The sequence below is a fragment of the Camelina sativa genome, chromosome 13 (genome assembly GCF_030686135.1).
Source record: "Camelina sativa cultivar CO46 ecotype springtype chromosome 13, ASM3068613v1".
In the NCBI taxonomy this organism is placed as follows: domain Eukaryota; kingdom Viridiplantae; phylum Streptophyta; class Magnoliopsida; order Brassicales; family Brassicaceae; genus Camelina; species Camelina sativa.
Genome location: NC_141892.1, coordinates 14,128,127 through 14,153,646, shown reverse-complemented (window position 1 = coordinate 14,153,646; position 25,520 = coordinate 14,128,127). Strand labels below are relative to the sequence as shown.

Genomic DNA, 25,520 nt, shown 5'->3' with positions numbered 1-25,520 from the left:
TAAAAAACGTTATAAATCTGTTATCAAACGATAGATTTTTAGTTAAATTAAAAAATCTGTCGTAACTTAAAACACATCTGTTATCAATAGATGTCAACCTAGTAATTATTTTTCTGTAGAAAAATCTGTCGTAACATGACAGATTTTTAATCAATAAAATAAATCTGAAATAACTGTGTAAAATAAATCTGTCAGACATTATATCAAATCTGTCATATATTGTAAAGTCTGTGGTGTCTTTATAAATAAGTATGTCGTGAAAAATAATTCTGTCATCAATTATAAATCTGTCATAACTGTAGTTAAAAAATCTGTTTTCTAAAATAAGTCTGTCATAAAAAATTTGTCATACAAAAATAAATCTGTTATAGACAATTAAATCTGTCACAACTAGTCCGAGAGACTTTTGAAAATATTTTAATTTTCTTAAATTTTTTTCTAAGAGGGTAAATTTGACTTTATTTTTTACTAACAAAGCAAAAAAGGATATTTTAGGCAAAAAAACAACTCATATAACCCTCACATTTTATGAGTTATTTTAGTAATTAAACTCTTAATTTGGGTCAATTTAGTTTTCTCTCTAAAGTGAAAATATACAATTATATAAAAAACAGATCTTTATACTTATACTTCATCTGAGCTTAATTAATGTTCTTTAAAATTTGTGGTTTAGTAGACAATTTTCTGTAGGAAAGATCTCAAATACTACAATAGTTTCGATGTGTACTTCCAGCACGTTTGTGTAGTAGTTAACTGATAAATTTAAGGTATAACTAATCATAAGAATATTAACTATTTATCAAAACAATAAAAATAAAGAGAATTTAATATTATAATAACGTAAATTTCTTTTTGAGCTTAAAATTTAGCGTTGTGGTTGGAGATGAAAACAAGATTTGGGATACTAGAAACATCTTCGTCAAGCTTTAGAAGAGCTCTTTGAATTGGCAACTAATCTCCCAACATGCTCCAAGAATACATTAATAGGCCTATTTGGTGTTCTCGAAGTACTCTAGGATATACACCAAGGCACACTAAATTTAGTGTTGTGGTTAGAGTTACTCTTACATATGTTTGATGTTAAGTATCACACCAATTTAATATGATTTTATTCACAGCCTAATATTATTTACTTATTTTATTAATAAAACAAAAATAAAATAAATATACATTAAATAAGATAATAAATGATAAAAAGAATAGATTTGTTCAAATATTATATGTAGAAAATAATTTATTTAATTGTACTATTTTAATATTATTATGTTTTGAAGTAATGGACATTATGATGTATTTCTTAGAAAAATATATAATGTAATTATATACTAGTAGGTATTAACTAAAACTATTGAATGATATAAAAAATAAAAATAGAATACTTTGGTAGTGTGACATTTGGTATTGTAGTTGATTTTTTTTATATATATAGAATATAGGTTACGCTTGCGATAGATAAGAGCTATAGATTGTCGATTCCACACTGCCAAAACCCAATGGTGAAAGGTTTTGACATTGATTTTTTTAACTAAGTTTTTAAAGATGTTAAATATTTAATTATTAAATCCAATGCAAGATCATAGAATGTTTATATGTGATTTTTTGAAAATGTTGTTGTTTTCTTACCACTAAATTAAATTAAAAGTATAGGATACATGTTTTTGACCAAGAAAATAATGTTCTTTGATATTTATTCTTTATGAAGTATATATTCTTTTTTAATGATCCATCAACAGAAACTTGTTAAGTTTGGTCTAAATACTTTGGTTCTAAAAATACAGTCGGAGTTATTGCCAAAGTTAACACGATGTCTACATGATGCTCAATTGGCAGCCTTTACCATTGAGACAAAAGCCGTATACATTAAACTTCTCTCGATCGACTTGTAGGAAATAAAAACGTTTCTGAGAACGAATTTAATTTCTGGGGTACGGACACTAACGCATCAATATATATATGCTAAATACTGAACACATGTTGTTGCTTCGAAAGCCTATGTGCGGTTTTATAGTCAACAAAGAGGTATTGTACTAATCCACCGTTTATCACAAGAAACGTTTGTGTTTAAAAGTAGTGTATTCTATGTTCATAACCCATGATTTCCGGAAAAAAAAAAAAGAAGAAGATATTTATATGTTAATCAGGTCGTTATCAAAGTAAAAAATTAAAGTGAAGTAAGGAAACAAGAATAATGCGAAAAGAAAGTAAATAAACGCAACGTCGCAACGCATAAAGTAACAAAAATAAATAATAATATGATAAAATGAAAATGTCGCTGCAAATTGCAGGCAAAGAACACAGACTCTTCCCTCCTCATGTCATGTCAATGTTCAACTTCAAGTTCCCCACTTGACCCATTGGTCATACACACACTCTCTCTCTTCAGCTATGAAATTACCCTTTTCTACGCTGTGTAACACTTAGTCCTCTTCTTCTCTCTCTCCTCTATTGTACTCATCTGCTCAGTCTCTCTCTCCTTAAATGACCTCCTAATGCTCGTCTTGAGTCTTGAAGCTACACTACACTTTTGAGTCTTGACAAGTGTGATTTTGTGTATTGTCTCTCCATCATCTCCCAAAGTAGAAAAGCTAGAAAATAATAAAAAGGAAAAAAAAGGATCTCTTCCACTTATATATCCCCTTTTCTCATCTTCTTCTATAATAAGCAGCAAAATAAACTTCACTTCTCTCTCTCTTTGCCTCACCATTTCTGCTCACTAGTGTTTGTTCGATTTGATCTACAAAAGATGAATCTATACCTTTTATAGTATCAATCTCATCATCACAACCAGCTAAGTCTCCGCTCTTTCTCACTTTTTCTCTATTTGCTCAATTATTGATCTTAGCTCTCGATCTACAAAAAAAAAAAAAGAACCCTAATCTTTCTTCCGATCCATATAAAAGAAACAAACCCTAAATCAAGATTCCATCTTCTTCAACTTTTCCAAAATCAAGATCAATAAAAAAAGAAGCCATGGAGTTGATCTCTAACCAACCGAACAAGAACCCTAATCCCTCAACACAATTAACACCTCCTTCCTCAAGCCGGTACGAGAACCAGAAACGCCGTGACTGGAACACCTTCTGCCAGTACCTCCGGAACCACCGTCCTCCGCTCTCTCTCCCGTCGTGCAGCGGCGCACACGTGCTTGAGTTCCTCCGCTACCTCGACCAGTTCGGGAAAACAAAGGTCCACCACCAGAACTGTGCCTTCTTTGGCCTCCCTAACCCTCCCGCTCCTTGTCCTTGCCCTCTCCGGCAAGCCTGGGGCTCCCTCGACGCCCTTATCGGCCGTCTCCGAGCCGCCTACGAGGAGAACGGTGGCCCTCCGGAAGCTAACCCATTCGGCTCACGCGCCGTCAGGTTATACCTCCGTGAAGTTAGAGACTTCCAGGCCAAAGCTCGCGGTGTTAGCTACGAGAAGAAGAGGAAGAGAGTCAATAGGCAGAAACCGCAAACGCAGCCGCCTATACCGCTTCAGCAACAGCAACAGCAGCAGCCACAACAAGGTCAGTCTTTGATGGCTAATTACTCGGGTGCAACTGTATGATTATATTATATAATTTTCCCCTTTCTATATGTATTGTCTCCTATTTCCTTTCTCTATTATGTGCTTAATGTAAAGCCTTCTTTTACGTTATCCACTGATCAATGCTTTTGTTTCTGTACTAGTTGTTTATGAATAAGATTAAACTATGTTTATTTATGCTTAAGTGTTTGACTGATTATAAATGTTCTTCGTGTTTTATTGCATATTTAATTTCAGATATTATACGATGTTTGATTCATTGATACAGTTAGGGTTCGTGTGTATCATGTGGGTTTGTTTAATGATGATCAATTGATTTAACTCTGCTATAATTTTGATCATATATGTTAGTCATTTCGTTCCATGCGATGATGGTTGAGACTTTAGGAAACACTTCGATATCTTCGTATATTTCAGTGATTTTTATATGAGTAATTATATTAAAGAGCAGATACGTAGATGTATATATGTATAAGTATGTTGGGTCTAATCGTATGATTACTTTATGGTAAGGCTTTGTGATATATACTAATAAACTTTTAAATAATAAGAAAACACAACCCTGATGTTGACAATACAAATTGTTGAGAAACATTTTTTGTATACTCTTTTTAATCAGTTTCAGATTTGAGAATAGAGTAAGATTGGTCGCTGCTGATAGGTGTTGTAGTCGCAAGATTAGATGAGCGAAGTCATCTGACATCAATTTGTTATTAAATGCTTATTATTGTTTTGCTAAGTCCATGAATATGAATTCACTGTTTTGACTTTCGATGTTGCTTTAGCATAGGAGCCACCTTATAAATGATTGACTCTACTTGTTCTTTTCAATTGATTATTGATTTTAGTATTAGCAAATTAGAAATAAAAACCATGACTTACAATTTCGTCTAAATCTAGAGTTGTGGCTTATGAGTCCAGAACTATGCAAACGTAGCTTTCACTTTAATCTTGTATATGTTACGGATTCTACATTTTATCTAGTATATCAATATTCATGAGTCATGGCTAAATTAAACGATAATTTTACAACAGAAACACATTAAATATAAAATCAACTTTTACCATTAACTTTCTGAAAAAATATCACTCAAAAATGTATAATTTTTGAATTGATCAGAATTTTTCTTTTTCCAAATATGCAACGTTCTAATATGTTCAAAAGTGGTTAATTATATGTAAAAAAAAAAGAGAGCTGTAAAGGTGAAAATAGCACTATATAGAACATGGTATCCAGTAAACTCTTTACATATATTTACCACTTTTGTCTTTGAACCAAACTGTTCAATATGAGAGTTAAAGTTCTTGTTTTATGACAATCAATGTTGACATGTTGTTATAAAAATTAAAGTTGGGTATGTGACCTGATGAACAAAGACATGAACAAATGATACTTTTGTAAAATTTCTTTGATGACAGCAAACACACATAAAATTTGGTTAGATGAACATTTAGTGATTGAGGAACCACATGTTGCGGAACATAATAAGTTAGACAATTGTATGTGATGAATAATCAAATCCATACTAAAAAAATTATGCTTAGAGAATGTGGTATAATTAGTCAAAAATCTCAACCTAAAATGAATCTATATTTAGACGTATATATATAGATAAATATTCAATAAAGAATTAAAATTAAATCTAACTATACAAAAATTAGAATTCACATAACTCACAGAGTCACAGTAGATAATTAAAAAAAAAAGGCTCTTCGATGGCCACAAATAGGACTTTCCAAACAGCAGACAGGTTGGTACGATGTTCTCAAACTAACACACAATGAACGGTTTTAGATTGAACGGAGAATTAGAGGAGAGCACTCGATGTTTGCCACGTGTTCATCGGCTTTACTTAAAAATAGTGGTCCCGTATTCGCACGTGGGATCGAGTAAATTCTGTCCGGCGCGGCGAACAATAAGATCGAATGGACCCTTTTTTTTATTGGTTCCATGCGATGATGGTTTGGGATCGAGTAAATTCTGTCCGTTTGCTGACAGTTCAATTGGTTCGATTTTAATCGTCCGGTTTGCATAGTTTAGTTTACGAGAAGCCCTAAACTCGAGTTTAAAAGAGGAATTCGACTTATTTCGTCCTTTTAGCCGTTTTTGGACAGAGAAGCAGAGAGAAAAAGGAGAAAACGTTTTTGAGAGAGATTTGTGAGATCCTTTGTTATTATTGAGAGATCTATTACTGTGGAGTGAAGATCTTGTGTTAGGAACGAAGGAGAAGGTTTCTAAGTGTTGGATTCGTCGTTGTTGAGTGAGAATCTTCCTGCAAAAGAGGTGAGTGCTTGACCATGGCTGATCTAAGCCTTAGATCTCTGTTGTTTTGACTGTTTCTTTGTGTTTGTGGTGTTTTGCTTGTGTGGGTTGGTTGTTTTCATCTTCCCATAGGTTCCTGAGAAGTTTGGAAGAGTTTGGGAGGGTTTGGAAGCGGTTTGGAACGGAGGTTCGTCGTTCGGCTTCGTGCAGATCGATTCTGCAAAGGTGGTGTCGGTCGACACCATGTTGGTTGAGTGTTGGTCGACACCGATCTAGTGTCGGTCGACACCAGTGACACGTTAGCGTTGGTCGACACCAGACTTGACTGAGTCTTGTTTTCCTGATTTGTTGTGTTGTTTGTGTTTTGGTTGTTGGCTTTAATAATAGAATCTCAGTTGCTTGTGTGTATAGCCCAGTAGATGGGAGGATGACCTCACTGAGTGTTTATTAAATACTCATGCATCTCAATTTGTGTCTGCGGTGCAAGTAAAAGCAAGTGTGAACGTGGAATCAAGGCGATGAGGAGGAGGATGATCTAGGGTCTCATTTGTGTGTTGTTGGTTATTTATGGTTATGTGTTGGAACCTTGGTTAGAGTTATGATAGGTTGTTGGATAGAATGGTTAGGAATGTTATTATATTAAGGTTATGTTGGTTTGGTATTGTTTGTACGTTTCCGCTGTGTAAGATGGTTATGGCTGGTTTAAATGATGTTTTGTGGTTTGAGTTGATTTAATTAAGTAATATGGGATGCTTAATTATATATATAGTATTTTTTTTTTAAAAAAGGGTCGGGTCGTTTCAGTGGGCCACAAAGGAGATTGGATATATATGTCGGTTATGCATCACCGAGTATAATTCGATATCTTGAACCGCAAACTGGTGATATGTTTACGGCACGTTTTGCCGACTGTCATTTTAATGAAGATGAATTTCCAGTATACACCATCTTTAATATATTTTGATCCCCCTACAAATCAACGTGAACTAGAAGTTCAGAAAATTGTACATTTACAAAATTTGGCAAATCAATTATCAGATGTGTTCATAGATACAAAAAGTGTGACAACGTCATATATCCCCGCTGCAAATACACCAACAAGAGTTAAATTTCGTTGAGAGGAATTCGATGGAAGCAAAGCTAATGAACTTAAGGTTCAATTGAAACGGGGGAGGCCAATGGGCTCTAAAGATAAAAACCTCGAAAGAAAAAGAAAATGGGAGATGAAAAGGTTCAAGAAGAACTAAATACAGAGAAAAGTTCTCAGGACGATACAGAAAAATATGAGATTTCTATTAACTATGCCCAAATTGGAATATTATGGTACAGAGATGAAACCGATAATGATAATGGAATATTCTCTTTTTCAGTCTCTAAAAAATACTATGCAACTTGAGTTGCTCTCCTTCAATAGAAGAAATTTCTTTGGATTTCTTGTCACTGCATCTAAAGATGTAAAACCTGTTTGTTGCAAGTGGGTATTTGTGCAAAAAAGAAATGAGAAAGATGAAATCACACGATATAAAGCCCGACTTTTTGCACAAGGTTTTTCTCAAAGACCTGTAGTTGATTATGAAGAAACATATTCTTCAGTCATGGATGCAATTACATTCATGTACTTAATGAGTTTAACGGCTTCTATGAATTTAGAAATGTACCTTATGGATGTAGTGAGAGCATATTTATATAGATCATTAGATAATGATATATACATGAAAATCCCAGAAAGATTTAAGATTCCTGAGGCATTAAACTCTAAGTCTTATAAAATTTGTGCGATTAAATTACAACGATTAGATTAGTGTTTTCTTCTTCTGAGGATTCCTTAATAGAGAATGAAACATATTCTTTAGTCACTCTCGAGATTAAAAAGAACTATTGTGACAAAGCTCAACAGTCTTTTAATATACATGCCCCTTTTTTGTTATCTAGTTTATAATTAATTTATTAGCAGGTCCATTACAGATCCAATGAGAATAAATTTTTGAAAATCATATACATAAAAAAAAAAATAAGGTTTTACTCTATCCTTATTGGTCCATTTAGCATTTAATTTCTAAAAAATAATATTTATTTTTAATTAAACAAAAATGTAATAATATACATTAATTTATATTTTAAGTCCACACTTTACTACTAAATTGTAACTGAAATTACATAAATTATGAATTGACTATTTTTTTCATTCATTTTCATTCAAATACACTATAAATTATAATTGTAACTCCTCTAACTAAATTATTTTAGAAATGTAACTTCCATCCATTGAAATCCTATAAATAAACATTCTCACATCATCATCCACCATATCTCAAATTCTGTGATTATATATTTTGTTAGATTTTTCTTATACTTTGTTCAATTTTATTTCTTTGTTTTTATGTATTTCTTTTTTCCTTCTTTGTCTTCTTATTATTATTAATTTTCAATTGCTTATGTATATAAAATATTTTAGAAATGTAACTTGCATCCCTTGAAATCCTATAAATAACTATTCTCACATCATCATCCACCATATCTCAAATTCTAAATATTTTCTTTGTTTTGTTTATGTTCTTGCATGGGTTCAAAACTCATGGTAAGAGTGTGATTATATATTTTGTTAGATTTATCTTATATTTTGTTCAAGTTTTTTTTTTTTGTTTTTATGTATTTTTTTCCTTCCTTCTTTCTCTTCTTATTATTTTCAATTTTCAATTACAAATGTATAATAAAATTTTGGTGACTGTAACAAACAATTATCGATGCAGATTCAATAACACTAATTTCAATCAAAACCCAACGAGGGAATCAAGATAAAGAAATCATCTTCATTCATGTATATTTATTTTATTTTTAAAGTATGCAATGTTTTAACAAAATTAACTATTATAATAGGATTATTAAATCATAATTTTTAACTCTCTCTTACCTCCAATTTTTTTTTTGAGAATTTGTATACTCATCATTATACTGCAATTTTTGGGATTTTAATTGCATTTCATATGATTTTGTAGGAAATCTATTTAATTGATACTTCAAAAATATTTTTGCAATTTAATTATTAAATGTTTTAGGTAAATTTTGAATATCATAGTAAATTTTATTTTTATCATTAACAATATTTTTTTACATAACTGGTATATTTTTATGATTTGAATAAGTAATGTTAATTATTGATATTTAGGAAATTTGTTTGTTAGATATGTATTTTTAAGGAGAATTTCAAAAATACATATTTTTCAATACTATTTTTCAGAAATACCATTTTAAAAAACTTGATTAAAAAATCTTCTCAGAAAATTCTCATAATTTTATGATTATTATATAAACTAAAATAAAGTAACATAACTAATACAACAACCCGCACATACCTAGTTTGAAATGAACGTATGGATTTATAGGTACTGTTATTTGAGCGAGCTAGCTGATTTAAAAAGTCAAAAAAATATATAAAAAACTTTATCGAATACTCTGTTATTTTAACATATTTCACACAAATTAAAAAAAAACATTAACATATACATATATCACTACAAAAAACATGCTTAGGAGACGTCGGTATTTCTAAATCATTTCTTTAATTGACGCAAAACGTTAAAATGGGACGGTTTTAGCGTCGTCTGGTTAACCGACTTTATATTTTATTATACCAATATTTATTAAGTTTGTGAACCACTCTAACACTTCCAGAAGAAAAAAAATATAACGTCGTTTGTTTAAGTGAAGCAAATATATTTTATGTCACCCAATGTTAAGTCGGTTTAGTAACTAATGCAAAGTTCTTAGAGTCAGTTTATAACCGACGTTTGTTTATTTGAAACATTCCAAAATTTTGATGAATATCATAATATTTCAAAGTTATGTTTTTATGAATCAAAATGTCAAACATTATATTCAGTATTCAGTAATATATACTAGAATTTAACAGGATTACATAACATTTTGACTAGCACCAGATCTTAAAATGGGGTAACACAAAAAATTACATAAAACATAAAGTAATATAGCATCTCAAAATAATATAACATTTTAGAGATACCAATAACCCTTTTGAATATAATTTTTTTAAAAGAAAAATAAGTCCAAATACGCAAGAAAGGTTAAAGAAAAAACCTTTAGTGTCCTTTTTTATTCTCAGTAGCAAACCTTGAAGCAAAAAACCTAAAATAGAGCAGATTCGCGAATTTAATGCCGGCTATTATGAAAAAATAGTTCTCAAGCTTGTTCTTGTTCAAGTCTTTGTCTCCTAACCACGATTTCCCTTCCTTGCGTGTCACGGCATCAATCACATTTATAAGAAGCGTGCATATGTAACTTGCAATCGATGAACTCAAGAAGAAGATCGCTCCCGCAACTGCTCTCATACGCTCGGGCATCCTAACAGTTAGAAACTCCATAAGAGCCACTGCTGAAAACGCTTCCGTTAAACCCGCGAGAGCAAACTGAGGAAGGAGCATTAAAATAGAAACCGGCGACACGAATGAGCCATTCTTTAGAGCGGAAGCTCTTCGCTTCTTTTCTTGGAATGCCGCGACAATCATACAAGTGATTCCCATTATGATACCTAATACAACCAACAAATGTGAGAAACTAAAACAGAAACGAAAAGAAAGACATTGTATCACTCCTATCTACTATATCTAAACCTATAATTTTGTAAATATTTTAACAAAAAAAAGAGAGGCAATTAATACCTATCTCGATTCTTTGTTTCATTGTTAACCGCTTTTTCCGCCCCGTGATACGTTTCACTATTGGTATGATAACACACTCGTAAAGTGAAATCCAAATGGCAAGAGTGATCATGGAGACGAGGTTCATCCATCCTGCAGGGACTTGGAATTTATGTGGTCCGAATGTTTTATCCATTTGCATAGCTTGAAGGATTCCGTAAATGTTTTGTTGGTCAGTCAGCATGAAACATGCGATCCCCGTGACCCATACAGGTAAAATTGCGGTCACACATTTGATGTTTTTCACTTGCTGCATAGTACATAATCTCCATTTATACTTCGCCTTACCATCTTCATTTAACTCGTTCGGATTAGTTACCACCGATGCTTTGTCAACAAACCTTAACCTGTCACACCGAAACATCTAACAAAGATTAGAGATTTTACATATTACACTTATACTAAAATTTAACCACGGGTCAATTATTTAATTTTATATATAATAATGTTAGATTTTTAGATATTTAATTTAGTAATAAAATGACCAATTTTTAAGTTTTAGTCTTTTTATATTTTAACCTGTGGCACCATTATTCTTAAAATATTATAATTTTTATCAGGATAAAACACTATGAATAATTACTATTTGTATAATGTATAATTAATAAGAATAATATTTTGTATTTATTTAAGAGAATACTATTATTTTTTGTATAATGTATAACTATTTAGTTTAATTGATTGTTAATTTTTAACTAAGACATATAATATCTAAGGTATACAATTTAACAATTGGTTTTTTCTTTTATTTTTATTTTTGGACACATATATAGGAAACAAATTTGCTATTAATAAGGAATTTAGGTAGAATTAATTAGTTTCTATAAAAAAAATTTGATTTTGTCAATTTATCATATTTCACTTATTGCTTTTAGTCCAATTTTGTAGGGACTAAAATTGTAAATAAAAATTTAAATAACCATAACTAAAAAGGTAAAACACAAAATGTACTTAAAAAATGTTAATGTAGATATTAATGTAATTGTTTAAACCTTCAAATTCCAAGCACTATAAAGTGAGACACAATTCTTATTTTTCAAATATAATAATTTCGCTTCTTATATAGTAATATTTTATTGACAAAAAGAAAAAGAAAATTTTAGAATTGTAATGGCAAAATATCGAGCATAAAACAAGGTTTCTTTTTTTTGACAACAAAAAGGTTTCTGATAAAAAATTTGTTTAAACTGTAACCGCAAATATCAAAGATAAACCAAAGTTCCTAATTATGTTTTCGTCTTAGCCATATAATATCGCCAAGTGTTTCTTGAAGAAACTTTCTTCGTTTGGAAATACCAATAATTCTGCAAATTTACATTAATAATTTTTTTTTGGTCTAAAATAATTGATTTAGAAAGAAAAAAAATATTTCAGAAGATAAAAATTACTACTTATAAAATTTTATATATTAAAAGTATAATTTTAATTTATTCTAGAAGCAAATAAATAATCTAATTAATGTAACGAACTAACCTATGTTTGTCTCGGACCAAAGTGGTGGATGATCCATCATCAGAAGGGCCTACGTAGAACGTTATTTCTGCTCCAGGTTTCACCTTACGTTTCTTACAAGCCGCAACAACAACCTTAACAATGTCTGCGAACACACTGCCCTCAGGTTTTGCACAAATGTAAGAGTGCTGACCGATGAGGAAGGTGGTGATAGAGAGTGCCAAACAAGCCGTGGGGATCACAAAACCAATGCCCCAACTGATATTAGTCTGTATATAAACGACACCTGTCAGTGCAATAACTAGAGCTACAGTGAAGGAGAAGTACCACCAGTTAAAGAACGTTTCAAGCTGAGCTTTGCCTTTTTTAGTGCTTGTATCGAATTGATCTGTTCCAAATGCGATGTTGCACGGTCTGATTCCTCCTGCTCCAATGGCTAGTAAACCTAGACCGGAGAAAAGAACCCCAAGCTGCCATTTCGTGGGCTGGTTTGAACAATTCGATGGATCGTTGCAAGCCTCCGGTCTTAATCGTGGGAGAGCCGCAGTTAGAGCAATTATTCCCATTCCCTATCATAGAAAAAATGTTCAATAAAACCACAAAGCTTATCCTAAAAGTTCCTTAGTCTTAACATAGAACAAAAGTGCTCTACCCACTAGAGCAAACACTTAACCACACACTTTTGGTCCCTGCTTTTTACGGTGTTGAAAATGAAGAGAGAGGAAGGGAAAATTACGATGAAGGAGGCTATGGAACCAATGAGAAGAGTCCAAAATCTTCCGAGGTAAGCATCAGAGACAAAAGCACCGGCGAGACTAAGAACGTTGCAAGAACCAAAGCAAATGTTGATGACATTCACGAAGAAGACACCACCGAGATTGTATTTTGTTGTGAGATACACTTGTAGATTCCCTATTAAGCTCATTGACGCCAGCTTCTCAAACGACTCATTTGCTTCATAAACCCCAAATAAAAATATTTTACTTAAGTATAAAACCCAAAGAAAAAGAATATCAAATAATGAAGAAGGTAAAAAACGAACCAATAATGTACTTGATAGCTCTCCATCCTCCTTTCTCCTTCTTAATAAGAGCACGTGATGATGGAGATGAAGAAGATTCAATGTCCATTTTTTTGTTCTTAGGTTTTGAGAAGAAATGAAAAATACTTTTGATGGTGTTTATAGATTTGTTGCAGAGAGAAGAAGTAAAAGGAAAAAGTCAATCATCACACAGTGTGTATGTAACTATGTTCAAGCTGATTACTAGGGAATAGGGATTGGTTTCTGAGTTTGTTATAGATATTACTGAAATTATGTAGTGTTATCGAAAGTCAAAAATGGGGCTTAGGTTTCGTAACCCCTATCCTAATTTTACTTCTATTAAAATAATTATCTTATAATTAATTTGATAAATTTGGAGCTGTAATACACTTACGTGGATTAAATTATTGAAAAAAGTAGCAATAAAATGACAGAAATAAATTTATCATCAGTACAATAAATGTTTTTCTCTTCACGAGACACGTAAATCAGGTTTTTTCAGCACTTCCAAATGCCACACCTCCTCAAACTTGACATCTAATAAAAACATTTTGATTGGTACACATCGTACGTATAACTTAAAAAAATATATTTGTTTAGCTGTAATTCAATAAATAAAAAATAAAATCCGAGATGCTATTATAGATTTCACAGGTTTAAACGCAGCAGTTACGACTATAAGAGTTTACACAGAAGCATGCGATTACAGTTTAAACAGTATTAAACTTTTAGTGAATGATTTAACAGTTAAAAAATATATATATATATATATATATATATATATATATATATATATATTTTTGACAACAAAAGATTAGCTCGTATAAACCAATTAATAGAAAAATCGTTTATAAACAAAATAGGTTGCGGAGAGGTACGCGCCTGACGTGCCAAAGAATCCGCACTTACATTTGCATTTCTTGAAATGAAAGATAAAGAGAAAGAAGAGAACTCCTCCCTATCAATCTTTATATCGTCAAGTTACGTCTTGAAAGCCGACCAGTCATGTGGAGAAGACACCATCTTCACCAAATTTGAGCAATCTGTATAAAAAGCCACATCCCGATAATCATGTCCAATCATGCACCGCATAGCCGAAACAAAAGCTTCGACTTCAGCGTGTAATCGAGAAAGACTTCGTCGGAAATTGGTGGCTCCCCTCATTGGTATCGGATTTTGAAAGGATGAACACACCCATCCTGCACCTACAAAGGCATCGCCAGCCTTCCAAGATCCATCGACGAAACTCCGATAACCTGTAAACAAAATAGGAAGGTGACTCATGGGCCCCCTTACCCGAGCCCTAGAGTCAATGGGGATAATGGAAGAATCCTCCTCCACATCTGACACTTTTGCCTGCAACCATGTACCCGCCTCCCCAACCGCAACTCTAAAACATCCTCCGGTTTTTCTACCTGGTTCTCGTAAAGACGAGCATTCCTCGCCTTCCAGAGATACCACATGAGTCATGGGAAAGCCTCCACCTGAGACCCCAGATTAGATTTACCCAAAAAGTGGTCCATATTAGTGTACACCGAGTCCGTTGGGAACAAAACTTGGCCAACCGGTACCTGAGTTAAGGCCCAAGCCTGACGGGCAGGTGGGCACCAAAAAGAGCATGATGAATGGTTTCCTCTTCCGCCCCACATCTAGCACATCCCGAATCCCAATATATTCCCCGCTTCCTCAAATTTGCCGATACCGATATACAACCTCACAAAACTTGCCACATAAAATGCTACAGTTTTGGTGGACAGGACACCCTCCAAACAGCCGCCAGGAGGGGAGTAATATCTGGGCCATATCGAATAACCTGGATGATTCGCTGTTTGACAGCACGCTCCGTTTCATACCCTGATTTGACAGTATATTTCCACAATTTCGTAAAGTGCCAACCAAGAGAGTCTGCCATCTGAGTGCTACCCAAAGGTATAACCCTAATCAGTGCCACGTCTTCCAAATCAAAATGCGCTAGAAGCATATCCATACGCCATGAATTTGTTCCATAATCAATTAAATGAGAAATTTTTAACGAAGGGTCCTTAAGAGGTCCCTTGCTCAAAGCTGGTCTTGGGGATTGAGTCGGTACCCATGGATCAGTCCATATAGAAATGGACTCTCCAGAACCAACCCGTTTAATAAGCCCTTTGTTTATCAAAGATCTAGCTGAGACTATACTCCGCCACCCATACGATGGAGAGTATGATCGGATCAGGTCCATAGGATCCGAATTCTGATAATACCGGTCCCTCAAAACCCTAGCAAAAAGGGATTTCGGCGCCTCGATCAACCGCCACAATTGTTTTGCCAACAATGCATAGTTAAAATCATCAACATTCTTAAAACCCCATCCCCCAACTGCGTACTCCCACAAAGCTTCTCCCAGGCTAACTAGTGTAGTCCCCCATACTGGCCCGAACTCAACCAAAAATTCGCCACTGCACTAGTAAGCTTAGACGTAACTGTTTTTGGTAACCGGAAGCAAGACATAACAAATGTCGGAACCGCAGTAGCCACAGACTTTATCATTACCTCTTTACCCCCTCTGGATAACTGTTTTGTCGTCCATCCCGTCGTCCAACTCTGAAGTCTATCCCGGACAAAAGAGAAAATCTTCATTTTGGACCCTCCCAAGCTCTTAGGAATCCCTAAGTAAGAACCCATACCACCCAGATTCGAAATTCCAAGTACCCCATGCATCTCCCTTCTTGTATCCTCATCAACAGATGCCCAAATTGAACCGAAGATTTATCGAAATTAATCTGTGTCCCGAGACCGCCTCATACTTTTCTAAAATATCCAAAATAACCCCACATTGATCTCTATCCACCTTACAGAAAAAGACTATCATCCGCAAATAGTAAATGTGTTACTGGCGAACACCGATAAGCGACCTTAATACCCGTGATCTGCTTGTCCATTTCTGCCTTGTTAATTTGAGCAATTAGCACTTCCGTACACAGGATAAACAAATAGGGAGAAAGAGGATCTCCCTCCCGCAAACCTCTTTTCGGGACTATCAACCCATTAGGTTGTCCATTTTTTATTAGGGAAATAAGGACTTTGTACTCAACCGAAGTAATACAAAACAAAATCCATGAGATCCTTTTTTCCGCAAAACCCATTTTCCGTAGTAGAGCCTCAACAAATCCTCACTCGACCCTATCATAGGCCTTACTCATGTCCGTTTTAATGGCCATAAACTTTCCTTTACAGGACGGATTTGTTCGGAGACCATGAAACATCTCTTGGGCAATCAAAATATTGTCTGAGATCAAGCGCCCGAGAACAAAGGCTTATTGCGTCTCTGAAATAAGGCTTGGTAAAACTGTTTTCAACCGTTGACACAAGATCTTTGAAATAATCTTATACCCCACATTACACAGACTAATTGGGCGTAACTCCGCCATTTGGGTCGGCCTTGCGACCTTTGGGATGAGGCAAATGTCCGTGCGATTAAGATTCTTATCGAAAACTCCCTCCTCAAAAAACTGATTAACCATAGAAACCAAATCCGTCTTAACAACATGTCATACCTTCTATAAAAACAAAGCAGTCATTCCATCCGCCCCGGAGCCTTATCCGGGTGTATCATGAACAGGGCCGTTTGTACCTGCCTCCGTTGTCGGGGCCGTTAACCGCTCATTTAACTCCTCTGTAATTACCAATTATACCTCACGTAAAGCCTCCTCGAAAGTAGCTGGATTAATTGAAGTAAACAAATCCTCAAAATATGATACAGCAGTAGTGCAAATATCCTCATCCTTCGTCGACCAGACATGATTCTTATCATACAAACCACTAATCTGATTACGCGCCCGCCTTTGCTTGGTTTGAGCATGAAAATATTGTGTGTTCTTATCCCCCACGCGCATCCACTTATTCCGACTCTTTTGATACCAGTAAATCTCCTCATCACGATAGGCCTCCCGCAACCGAGAGCTCAGATCATAAATTACACTCGGAGGACTCGCAACATCTGCCTGAGCAATCTCCAATTTCTGTTTAAGATCCTCAATCGTGTCCCTAACGACCGGAACCTTTGATTTACGCCACTGAGAAATGGCGCGTCTACAATTCCCAATTTTGGTCAGAAGATTAGGGTATTCCTGATCATTATCTCCACGCCACCCATTCGAGATTGTGTATCCACCGTCGATCAAACATGAAGCACTGTCGCCCCTGCAATCGCTTGGCACCAATACTGACCTCCAGAGGTTTATGATAAGAAGCAATCATTGGCAAGTATTCTGTAACCGTATCTGGAAGCAGATCATGCCAGTCCTCCGTTCCTAAAGCACTGTCCAGGTGGCACCGAATTGGTTTCTTATCCCGCCAGCCCCGCCAAGACAAAAAGTCACCGAGATAAGGAAATTCCAAGAAACCACAATCTTGAATCATCCCGTTAAAAGACTGAAACGAGGAAGCATGGCGCAACTTACCCCCTCGTTTTTGATGAATCCCTGACAATTCATTAAAATCACCCACCACCAACCAAGGTGTGGACCTTGAAGAACTAATCAACAATAGTTTTTCCCAAACCACCTCACGATTTTTGGGAACAGGATCCCCATACACAAAAGTTATGTGAAAAACCCGTCCATTATGAACTGCCTCAATATCAATTAGTCTGTTTGTGACCAATAAAATTGAAATATTAAAATCATCCTTATTATAAATAAGGCCAAGCCTCCACTACAACCAATAGGTTCCACCGTTTTCAAAATTTTATAACCAAAATGACAAACAAATTGTTCCATAAAAATATAAGATTGTTTTGTTTTCATAAGATGTCCGATAGTAGCCTTATTTCCGAACCCCTGACAATTCCAACTTAGAATATTCATTTTAAAATGTTTGGTTTAGGTGGTTTTGCCCCACCGTGACCACCCACAGCGCCTTCCTGAGCCTTCAGGGTAGTTCCGCTTACACCAGGATCCTGAACACTGGAAGGAGGTCTCCGCCGTGGTGACAAGAGCATGTTAGCATTCCGCTTTTTAGTAGAGATCCCTCTTAGCACCAAGGCACCTTTCCCCTTCCTCCCTTTGCCTCCCATCACCACCTTGCTAGACCCTCCTTGAGAAACATCTGCACTCACAATAACCACATCACCACCTTGATCTCCGGTAGCCGCTTGCCCACCTAGTAATGGATCAACTAGCATTTCCTCCAAACAAGAGTCCTCCACCTCCATATCCGCTTCCTCCCCATCTATTCCCGTAGACACCTCTGCATCGACTGCTTCACCCACCGAAATGCTCCCCATGGCATGACCAATAGTAGCAGCGGTGTCAACCTTGCCCCCGCCATTTGAATTCGATAGCAACAACTCCTGAGACAAGCCACTCTGCTCGAAACCCTCTCCTGCCTTCAAGACCACATCACCCTCCCTGTTCGCCTCCACTTCACCCACAACAATGACTAGTGTTGGATCCAATTTCTGCACGCCAATCTCCTCCACCAGAATCTCCGAGTTTGCCACCACTTGCCCATCCGTTGATCCGGAATCAATTGGTACATCCGCTTCCTCCACAACCTCCTCTTTTTCCTCCATTATTTGACCTTCTTCTACCAGATCAGAACCGGGACCATCATTACCCAAGTGTTCCTAAAACAAAGCCTTTTTCGCAGACTTTTGCTTCCTTTCCTCTTTCACCGGTGCTCTTACCTCAACAGCAGCCAATGGCAAAACATGTTCAGGACGCTGACGTGGCGGTCCCCTTGCAGCACCAGATTTCCCCGTTGATCATGAGCACCTCCTAGACTGGAAGAACCCTTTGAATAGCCTTTCTGCCAAGACGGGACCCCCGAGCCGTAGTCTGACCTTGAACGAGCACCTTGATAACTCTCTAATTTACATGTTTTTAGCATCCTTTTTTGTCCATATTTTGCATTGTTCATACCTCTAACTTAGCATTTTTAGGTCATTTACTGTAGGAATTCACTTTTAGAGCATTTAGGGTGTTGCATTTCTGCATTTGCATATTTTGGATGAAAACAGGTGCTAAAGAGCCAAAAATGGGGAAAAACAAGGATAACTCGAGCATGTACCCGAAGGAGCCATCGAGCTGCAAGAACAAGTCCGAACCCCAACACGATCGAGGAGGATCCAAGAGCATGACGAGTAACCCGAAGATCCACCCGAGGAGTAACCCGACTTCACCCTCGTGTACCCCATCGAGTAGATCATCGGGCAGGTCTGGGAAGCTAGGTCAAATGGGTTTCCATATATAAACCCCCTCTTCCCCTAGCTTGCAAAGGAGCACGCCGCAGACCCTCAAACCAGAGAGCGAGAGCTCCTGTGAGAGAACTGGGCGACTCAACATTTTTCTTATTGTTTTGCATTTTTATTTTGTAGTTTTCTTAGATTTCTAACCTTTACTTTCTCTACTATACTCTATCTTTTAATACAATGTCATTTTCATTCATTTTGATTGCTTTGTTATTCGCTTCTATGTCCGAGTAGTGTAGTAAAGTTTCTAGGGATGAGATAGATGATTTTGTGTTCTTGATCGGTTAGGATTCTTTAGTTGATTGTAAATGATTGATAGATTTCCTTCTAGATTGGTGCTCTTAATGCTGTCAACAGACCGAAAGGTTGAGATTAGATCTAGGGCGTTTAAAAATGCTTTAGGCCGAAAGGAGTAGATAAAATGCTTGATTTAGCCAATGCTAGAGGTTTACTTAACTATGAGTAACAAAATTAGATGAGTTTAAGTCTACTAACAATAATGAATCGTTCTTAATGCCTGCTTGTTCATATTGCTAGTGCGACAGTGTGGTAATGTGTTCAAGGTTGATTGTTGCTAGTGCGAAAGTGTGGTGACAAGGTCTTAGAGGTTCATTGTCTAGGAAATAATTGTTTGAGGCATGTAAGGCATCCGTACTGGTATAGAACACTTATGATTCGATTACCCCCATCCTTAGGAACTTTCGTATTTTATTTATTTGCATTTCTTTCACTTACTCGACTACTTACCCGATCAGGTACACGATAACCTGTATCGAGTAATACCTCAAGTTGTTCATATCTCACTTGCATACTCGATCACCCCACTCGATCTTGTACTCGATTGCTTGCATCGAGTGCTTAGGTCGTGTGGTTTATTTGTTTATATTCTTTTACTTTATTTATTTTAGGAATCGTTAGAGCCAAAACCCTAATTGCTTGGCTTGACTTGCATTGTTCAGATCATATCCTTCCTGCTAGCAATACACAACCATTTGGATTGATAACCCTTTGTACTACAATTGCATAGGGGATTGATACCCTGGGTGAAAACCTGTCTATCACACCTCCATACTGACCACCCCTCTTGAGACACACGTTTGGTTAAAGGGCAAACCTCCTCATCATGACAAAGACTGAAACAGCGCTTGCACCAACCATAAAGCTTCTCATAGAACAGCTTGACCACCGTGACCTCCCCATTGAAAAATTCAATATCCATGTCAAAACAAAGTGGCTTAAGCCCATCAATGGTGACTTGGATCTTACCTATATCAATATCGACAGCTTTGACCACCCCCAACGCCGAACCAATGTCTCGAAACGTCGGTTCTGCCCAAAACTGAATGGGAACATCAGAAATTCGAATACAGAACTTGAGAGAAGATGGATACGCTAGATCCACCACTGGCGTCCACCTCACCATAGACACCATCCAAGAGTCAAAATGGAAGGGTTCCATTGACAAAACCTCAACAATATCAGCCTCCTCATCAAAGTAAAACTGAAATTTACCTGACCCCAGATCAGCACCTGCAACCCTCCCCTCCACTTGCCAAATATGCGGCAACATCAACAGCAATGACTTCATATCTTGCATCTGTGGGTTAAAACACCTCCCCACAACAGTCTTGGAATATCCCGCAATCAGTGCAGAGTTATCAAAATAGGAGATTTTGATCTTGCGTCTCGGCTGAGACTCACCCACTATTTGTCCAGCTAACCCCTTCCCCAATAAACCAGACTGTGACATTGCTACCCCAGAACACCCACCCGAAAAAGCAGAATAGATAGAAAACATAGCCAAAATAAGAGAGAAAGGAAAGCAAACAAGAGAGAATTGCCTCATCTCAAAGGCTCCCACGAAACCTTTATATAGCGAGCAACACCTTAGAATCATTCCTAGCAGGGGAATTAAATGAGAAAGATCCACCTGTGTAGTTCCAAAAAAGCCAGTAGAATTTCCAAGAAAGGAAAAAGGATACATGCCATTCAATAAAGATACAAAATCCACACCCTGAACCTGGAACCATACCATAGCCAGAATCCCAAATCCTATATCTCGTCTCCTCCACCTCGGAGTAAATGCTAGGAATCCCATTTCAAATCTCATGCTCAAATCAGATCGCAACCTAAGATGCTCCAATCGCTGAGACATCTCCATCCCAGATCCAAAAAGGGAAAGCAAATAGCATAAAAGCCTAACCATTAAACACCCCTTCATCAGAGATACGCTCACCTCCCACTGAGTTTCCGATCCCAAAACAACAGAAACAGGATTCGGGCCCCACCACACCAGATCCACCTTGCCAAACCACATTCGCACAAAAATGGAAATAGAAACCCACAAATCCGAAACATTCCAGAGGAATCCGATTCCAGATTAGAGACAATAAAACCATAATCCTCCGGATCTGTCCGCGAAATCCCAAGTAATCCAGATCGGAAGATTCGCCATATCAAATCCCCATCACTCGGAATCAAGACTTGCCAAATAAAACCTCCGAAAAACCTTCGCCAATCCACTCTAGAAACGAAAGAGATCTCCAGTATTAACACATAGAACCTAAGATACCTTCAATTGTCTAAGAAAAAACCCTAATTTCTCTGATTGCCGCAAAATGTGTAAAGAAGTTCGAGAGTTGACAATTGGCCATTCGGCCGGTTAAAATATATTGTTTGCAGAAGATTTATGCTTTTTGTATAACTATTTATTATGTTTTAAATTCATTTTTAATTAATTAATGCTTATAATTTATGAAAATATTAAATGATAATATTTGAAATATTAATTTCATATAGTTATGAAAAATGTGTATGAAAAATGATTTCATTTTTTTTCTTAATTTTATATATGTAAAAACTTTCAAAATCAAGTTTTTAGGAATAGAGGAAATATATAATAGAGATATAAAAAATTTGTTTTTTTTCAAAATGTTAGCTTTCGTTTTTTTAAAAAAAAAATCCTTATAAAAAACACTCTTTTATTCCTTCTTTGTTATATCACAAGCGCCTTTGATAAGAACAATATTCTGATATTCATAATATATTTCTTTTTCTCAAAGAGCCTTCTTATAAATTACTTCACACCACTTAGAATAATCTTGGGCTCAAATCGAAGGATTTCTTGATCCACAAGTAACTTCGACATCTCCTCCTCCGGTAAAGTAACCGATACAACCCTCCCAAACCCTTTCTCCGGGGACGGCATCACCATAATCACCCCTTCTCCACCAACGTTTCCGATCCGGTAACTTACATGCACAGGCCTAACACCGTCCTCAAACACAGCGTCGTACATCATCGGGTCTCCTTCAACGATCATATGCTCCATATTCACAATCGTCAAATCTCTACCGTACATCAGCTCTTGTTCCCCAACCCGGTTTAGATCAGACCTGATTTTCTCCACGGTTAGGTTCGTCACGTGGTCGTTTATCAAACGTGCAACATGTACAATCCCCTGATCAGCCACGTTAGTCATCTCTAGAGACGAAAAGTTTAAAGCGTTTCCGAAGAAGCCATAAGGAAGTGGATTAGGCAAAAGCCTCCTGAAGTCCACACACATACACACTCGATCATGGCTCTTGCGCTTTACTAGAGCGACACGTGTCCAGAAAAGAGCGGCAAACACATCTAACGGTGAGGCTTTGGGGAATATACCCTCTTCTTCGACATATTTCTTGAAGGCGGAGCTAGAGAAACGAAACGTTGCGGTGGCTGTTTTTGTTGAAATGGGCTCAGAAATGGACGCACTGTTGGGTTTAACGGCGTCAGTATCATCAGTTAAGATGGAGGGTAGTGGTGAGAAGGACGGAGGATGGACGAGACATCGACGGCGTTGGGCTTCTGTCCATGATTTTAAGAGAACAGTAAGTGTTGTTGCGTCTGCTTGCCTGTGTGGGCAGCTTAGGCCTATTGCTACTCCTCCCCCTTCAAATTCGTTTATCTGCCAAAATCGTTACAAAAAATTTAAAAATATCAAAGGCTGGGAAATCAATAGTATTCGGTTTTTGGTTCGATATAGAGATTACGAAGTTATTGTGCAAAATAAGCCGTAACTTATATACATATCTTTGATTGTACATAAATCTCGGTTGATAAACCAGGCCATACTTATAACATCTAAGCATTTTATCAGCACAAATAACTTCTAAGATTTAAACTTACCAAATTCATGATATAGAAGTACAATTTACCAACAAAAACTTTGGCTCCCAAGATCCAAAAATTACTTTGAATTTAGTCAATTTACCAAAATATACCTAAAATACTTAAAAACTGAAATTTTACCTAAAAACCAAAACAAATTTATAGTTTTATAATAATTACTATTCTTTTATCACCCTAAACCAAAATGAAACCAGACAGAACCTAGATTATGTTTGGTGAAAACTGACAGAACTTTCTCAATCCAATTTTTAGAAGTTCCAAACCGAAACAAACTGATGAACTTAGACAAACAAACTTATACTATATTATGTGTAAATGAACCTGTAGACGAAACGGTGCCCAAGTACTCGGATCTTCTGGCATATCTTCCCAAGCCGTTAAATCACTTTCATCATGTCCATCGGCTGATCTTAGCCATTCATCAATACCAACACAGACTTTGGCTTTCAAGGTTCGCAGTCCGGCGTCGTTACACTTCACCTCCAAGATCCCGTCCGGGGTTTTAGCGACCCGACCAACAACAGGCGGGTACATAGAGAGGAGCTCAGACAACGAGATCCGGACGGAGTCGAGGTCAAAGGACCCGAATGGACTACGAGGGTAGTAAACGATGACGTGGAGAGTGTGTCGACTCATGGCGTTGTCTAAAGTGGTAAACGGGTGTACCCGACCAGATCTAGATGGCTTGCTGGATACCGCAGTTAGCATTGACTTGACTTCGACCCGGTTCTCTTGGACGATACCCATTTTTATTTAGAAAAAGTTAGACAAAACTAAAAGAGACTGTGTATATTGGTCTGAGTGTGTCTATGAGAAATTTAGAAACACATCTTATATATAAAGAAAACAAAAGATGAACATTTCAGTTTACTAGAAAATAAAAATCTGTACGTGATAAAGGTAAGAGAATAATGTGTAAAGTTTGTTGAGGTGCATTGATCATTGATGGAGGGGGTGATAATGCTGGTGCCTGCTAGTAGTTGTACTTGTACCTTGTTATCCAATAAAAACTCACCTCACCATTAATGTATATATACAAAAAGTCAAAAACTATGAAAAATGAAAAAGTCACCGATCGATTTAATGGGTTCTCATAACGCAGTGGGCCTCACAAATATAGGTGGAACATAGGACCGGTTCTATTAATGACGACTGACGAGGATGTGTTCTCATACCCCATGATATTATGACATTGAAAAGTTATTACTTGAAATCCAATCCTTGTCGTGGGAATCCTATAGCCTCTTTCCTCGGGATAAAGAAAACTTGAAATTATATTTGGACATTTGTATATGTCATTCTAAAGCATCTCCAACCGTAACACGATTTTAATGTTGAAATAACATTATATTTGGTGTAGTTTTAAATTTTAACGCTAGAACAGTTTTCTTCTCCAACTACACCACCAATTATTAGACTGAAAATAATATTCTTTTAGTATTAGAGGTTACCCCGTGCTACGCGCGGGTTAATTTTTACTTTTGTTTTACAATTAAACCTCATATATTGAATTATTGAAAAAAAACTCCAACCGACACTCTAGTTGTAACACCCCGACCGCCACCGTTTAGTGGACCCCATGTCCAATCCAGTCTATGGGCCCATTTTTTTTAATGGGCCTTATCTCTTCTCATTAGGTCCGTGAGCCCATCCATATTCGTCGGCTTTAAAGACTTGTTACCGTCCCTACAAATCACCACATGATCTTTTTCTGTGTTTTGTCCTCACTCGCACAGTTCCGACAATCACTTCCCGGAAAGTCACCCATCCTGAGACTACTCCAGCATAAGCACGCTTAATTGTGGAGTTCTCTCAGGATCCTTGACCGAAAAGATAAGCTCACTTTAGTGACATAGGTGGTCAAATCAATTCTTTTAAACCTCTCCGCAAGTCGTTGAAATCGGGGTGTCACAATTCACCCCCACTAACAGATCGCAACGTCCTCGTTGCTCATCAAAACCGTCACCCCCGATAGTGTGAGCCAACTCGACTCCACACTTATCTGGGTTCGGCTCTGATACAACTTGTAACGCCCCGACCGCCACCTCTTAGTGGGTCCCACGTCCAATCCCAGTCCATGGGCCCACCTTCCTTAATGGGCCTCACATGCTCTCATTAGGC

At 36.5% G+C, this 25,520-nt stretch overlaps 2 protein-coding genes and 2 pseudogenes across 3 annotated transcripts; 2 read left to right on the top strand and 2 right to left on the bottom strand.

The window, feature by feature from the left end:
- The first annotated feature begins 2,266 nt into the window (after positions 1 to 2,266).
- Positions 2,267 to 2,888, top strand: LOC109128328 (uncharacterized; annotated as a pseudogene).
- On the top strand, positions 2,425 to 3,709 carry LOC104736817 (protein LIGHT-DEPENDENT SHORT HYPOCOTYLS 1 pseudogene; annotated as a pseudogene). The gene has a single exon (XR_015577419.1). The product of XR_015577419.1 is annotated as a protein LIGHT-DEPENDENT SHORT HYPOCOTYLS 1 pseudogene (transcript).
- A 6,043-nt stretch (positions 3,710 to 9,752) lies between these two features.
- LOC104736816 (protein NRT1/ PTR FAMILY 2.8-like) lies at positions 9,753 to 13,190 on the bottom strand. Its single transcript, XM_019234567.2, has 5 exons — positions 12,998 to 13,190; positions 12,692 to 12,909; positions 11,977 to 12,524; positions 10,465 to 10,850; positions 9,753 to 10,334 (listed from the first exon to the last, which is right to left on the bottom strand). Exons 1-5 carry the CDS (start codon positions 13,083 to 13,085, stop codon positions 9,886 to 9,888), a joined length of 1,689 nt encoding a protein of 562 aa, XP_019090112.2. The 5' UTR covers positions 13,086 to 13,190; the 3' UTR covers positions 9,753 to 9,885.
- Positions 13,191 to 22,195: 9,005 nt separating this feature from the next.
- LOC104736815 (acetyl transferase 1-like) lies at positions 22,196 to 24,453 on the bottom strand. Its single transcript, XM_010456870.3, has 2 exons — positions 23,721 to 24,453; positions 22,196 to 23,175 (listed from the first exon to the last, which is right to left on the bottom strand). The coding sequence occupies exons 1-2, from the start codon at positions 24,144 to 24,146 to the stop codon at positions 22,306 to 22,308; spliced, it is 1,296 nt and encodes a 431-aa protein (XP_010455172.1). The 5' UTR covers positions 24,147 to 24,453; the 3' UTR covers positions 22,196 to 22,305.
- Between the last annotated feature and the right edge of the window lie 1,067 nt (positions 24,454 to 25,520).

What these genes read in the sequence shown, in the direction of transcription:
- LOC104736816 (XM_019234567.2), bottom strand. Translation starts at nt 13,085, where the DNA reads ATGGACATTGAATCTTCTTCATCTCCATCATCACGTGCTCTTATTAAG. An exon ending in GTTCCATAGCCTCCTTCATC is followed by an intron (nt 12,525 to 12,691) that starts GTAATTTTCCCT and finishes TTTCTATGATAG; the next exon opens with GGAATGGGAATAATTGCTCT. An exon ending in GAAACAAAGAATCGAGATAG is followed by an intron (nt 10,335 to 10,464) that starts GTATTAATTGCC and finishes TGGTTGTATTAG; the next exon opens with GTATCATAATGGGAATCACT.
- LOC104736815 (XM_010456870.3), bottom strand. Translation starts at nt 24,146, where the DNA reads ATGGGTATCGTCCAAGAGAACCGGGTCGAAGTCAAGTCAATGCTAACT. An exon ending in GGGCACCGTTTCGTCTACAG is followed by an intron (nt 23,176 to 23,720) that starts GTTCATTTACAC and finishes CGATTTTGGCAG; the next exon opens with ATAAACGAATTTGAAGGGGG.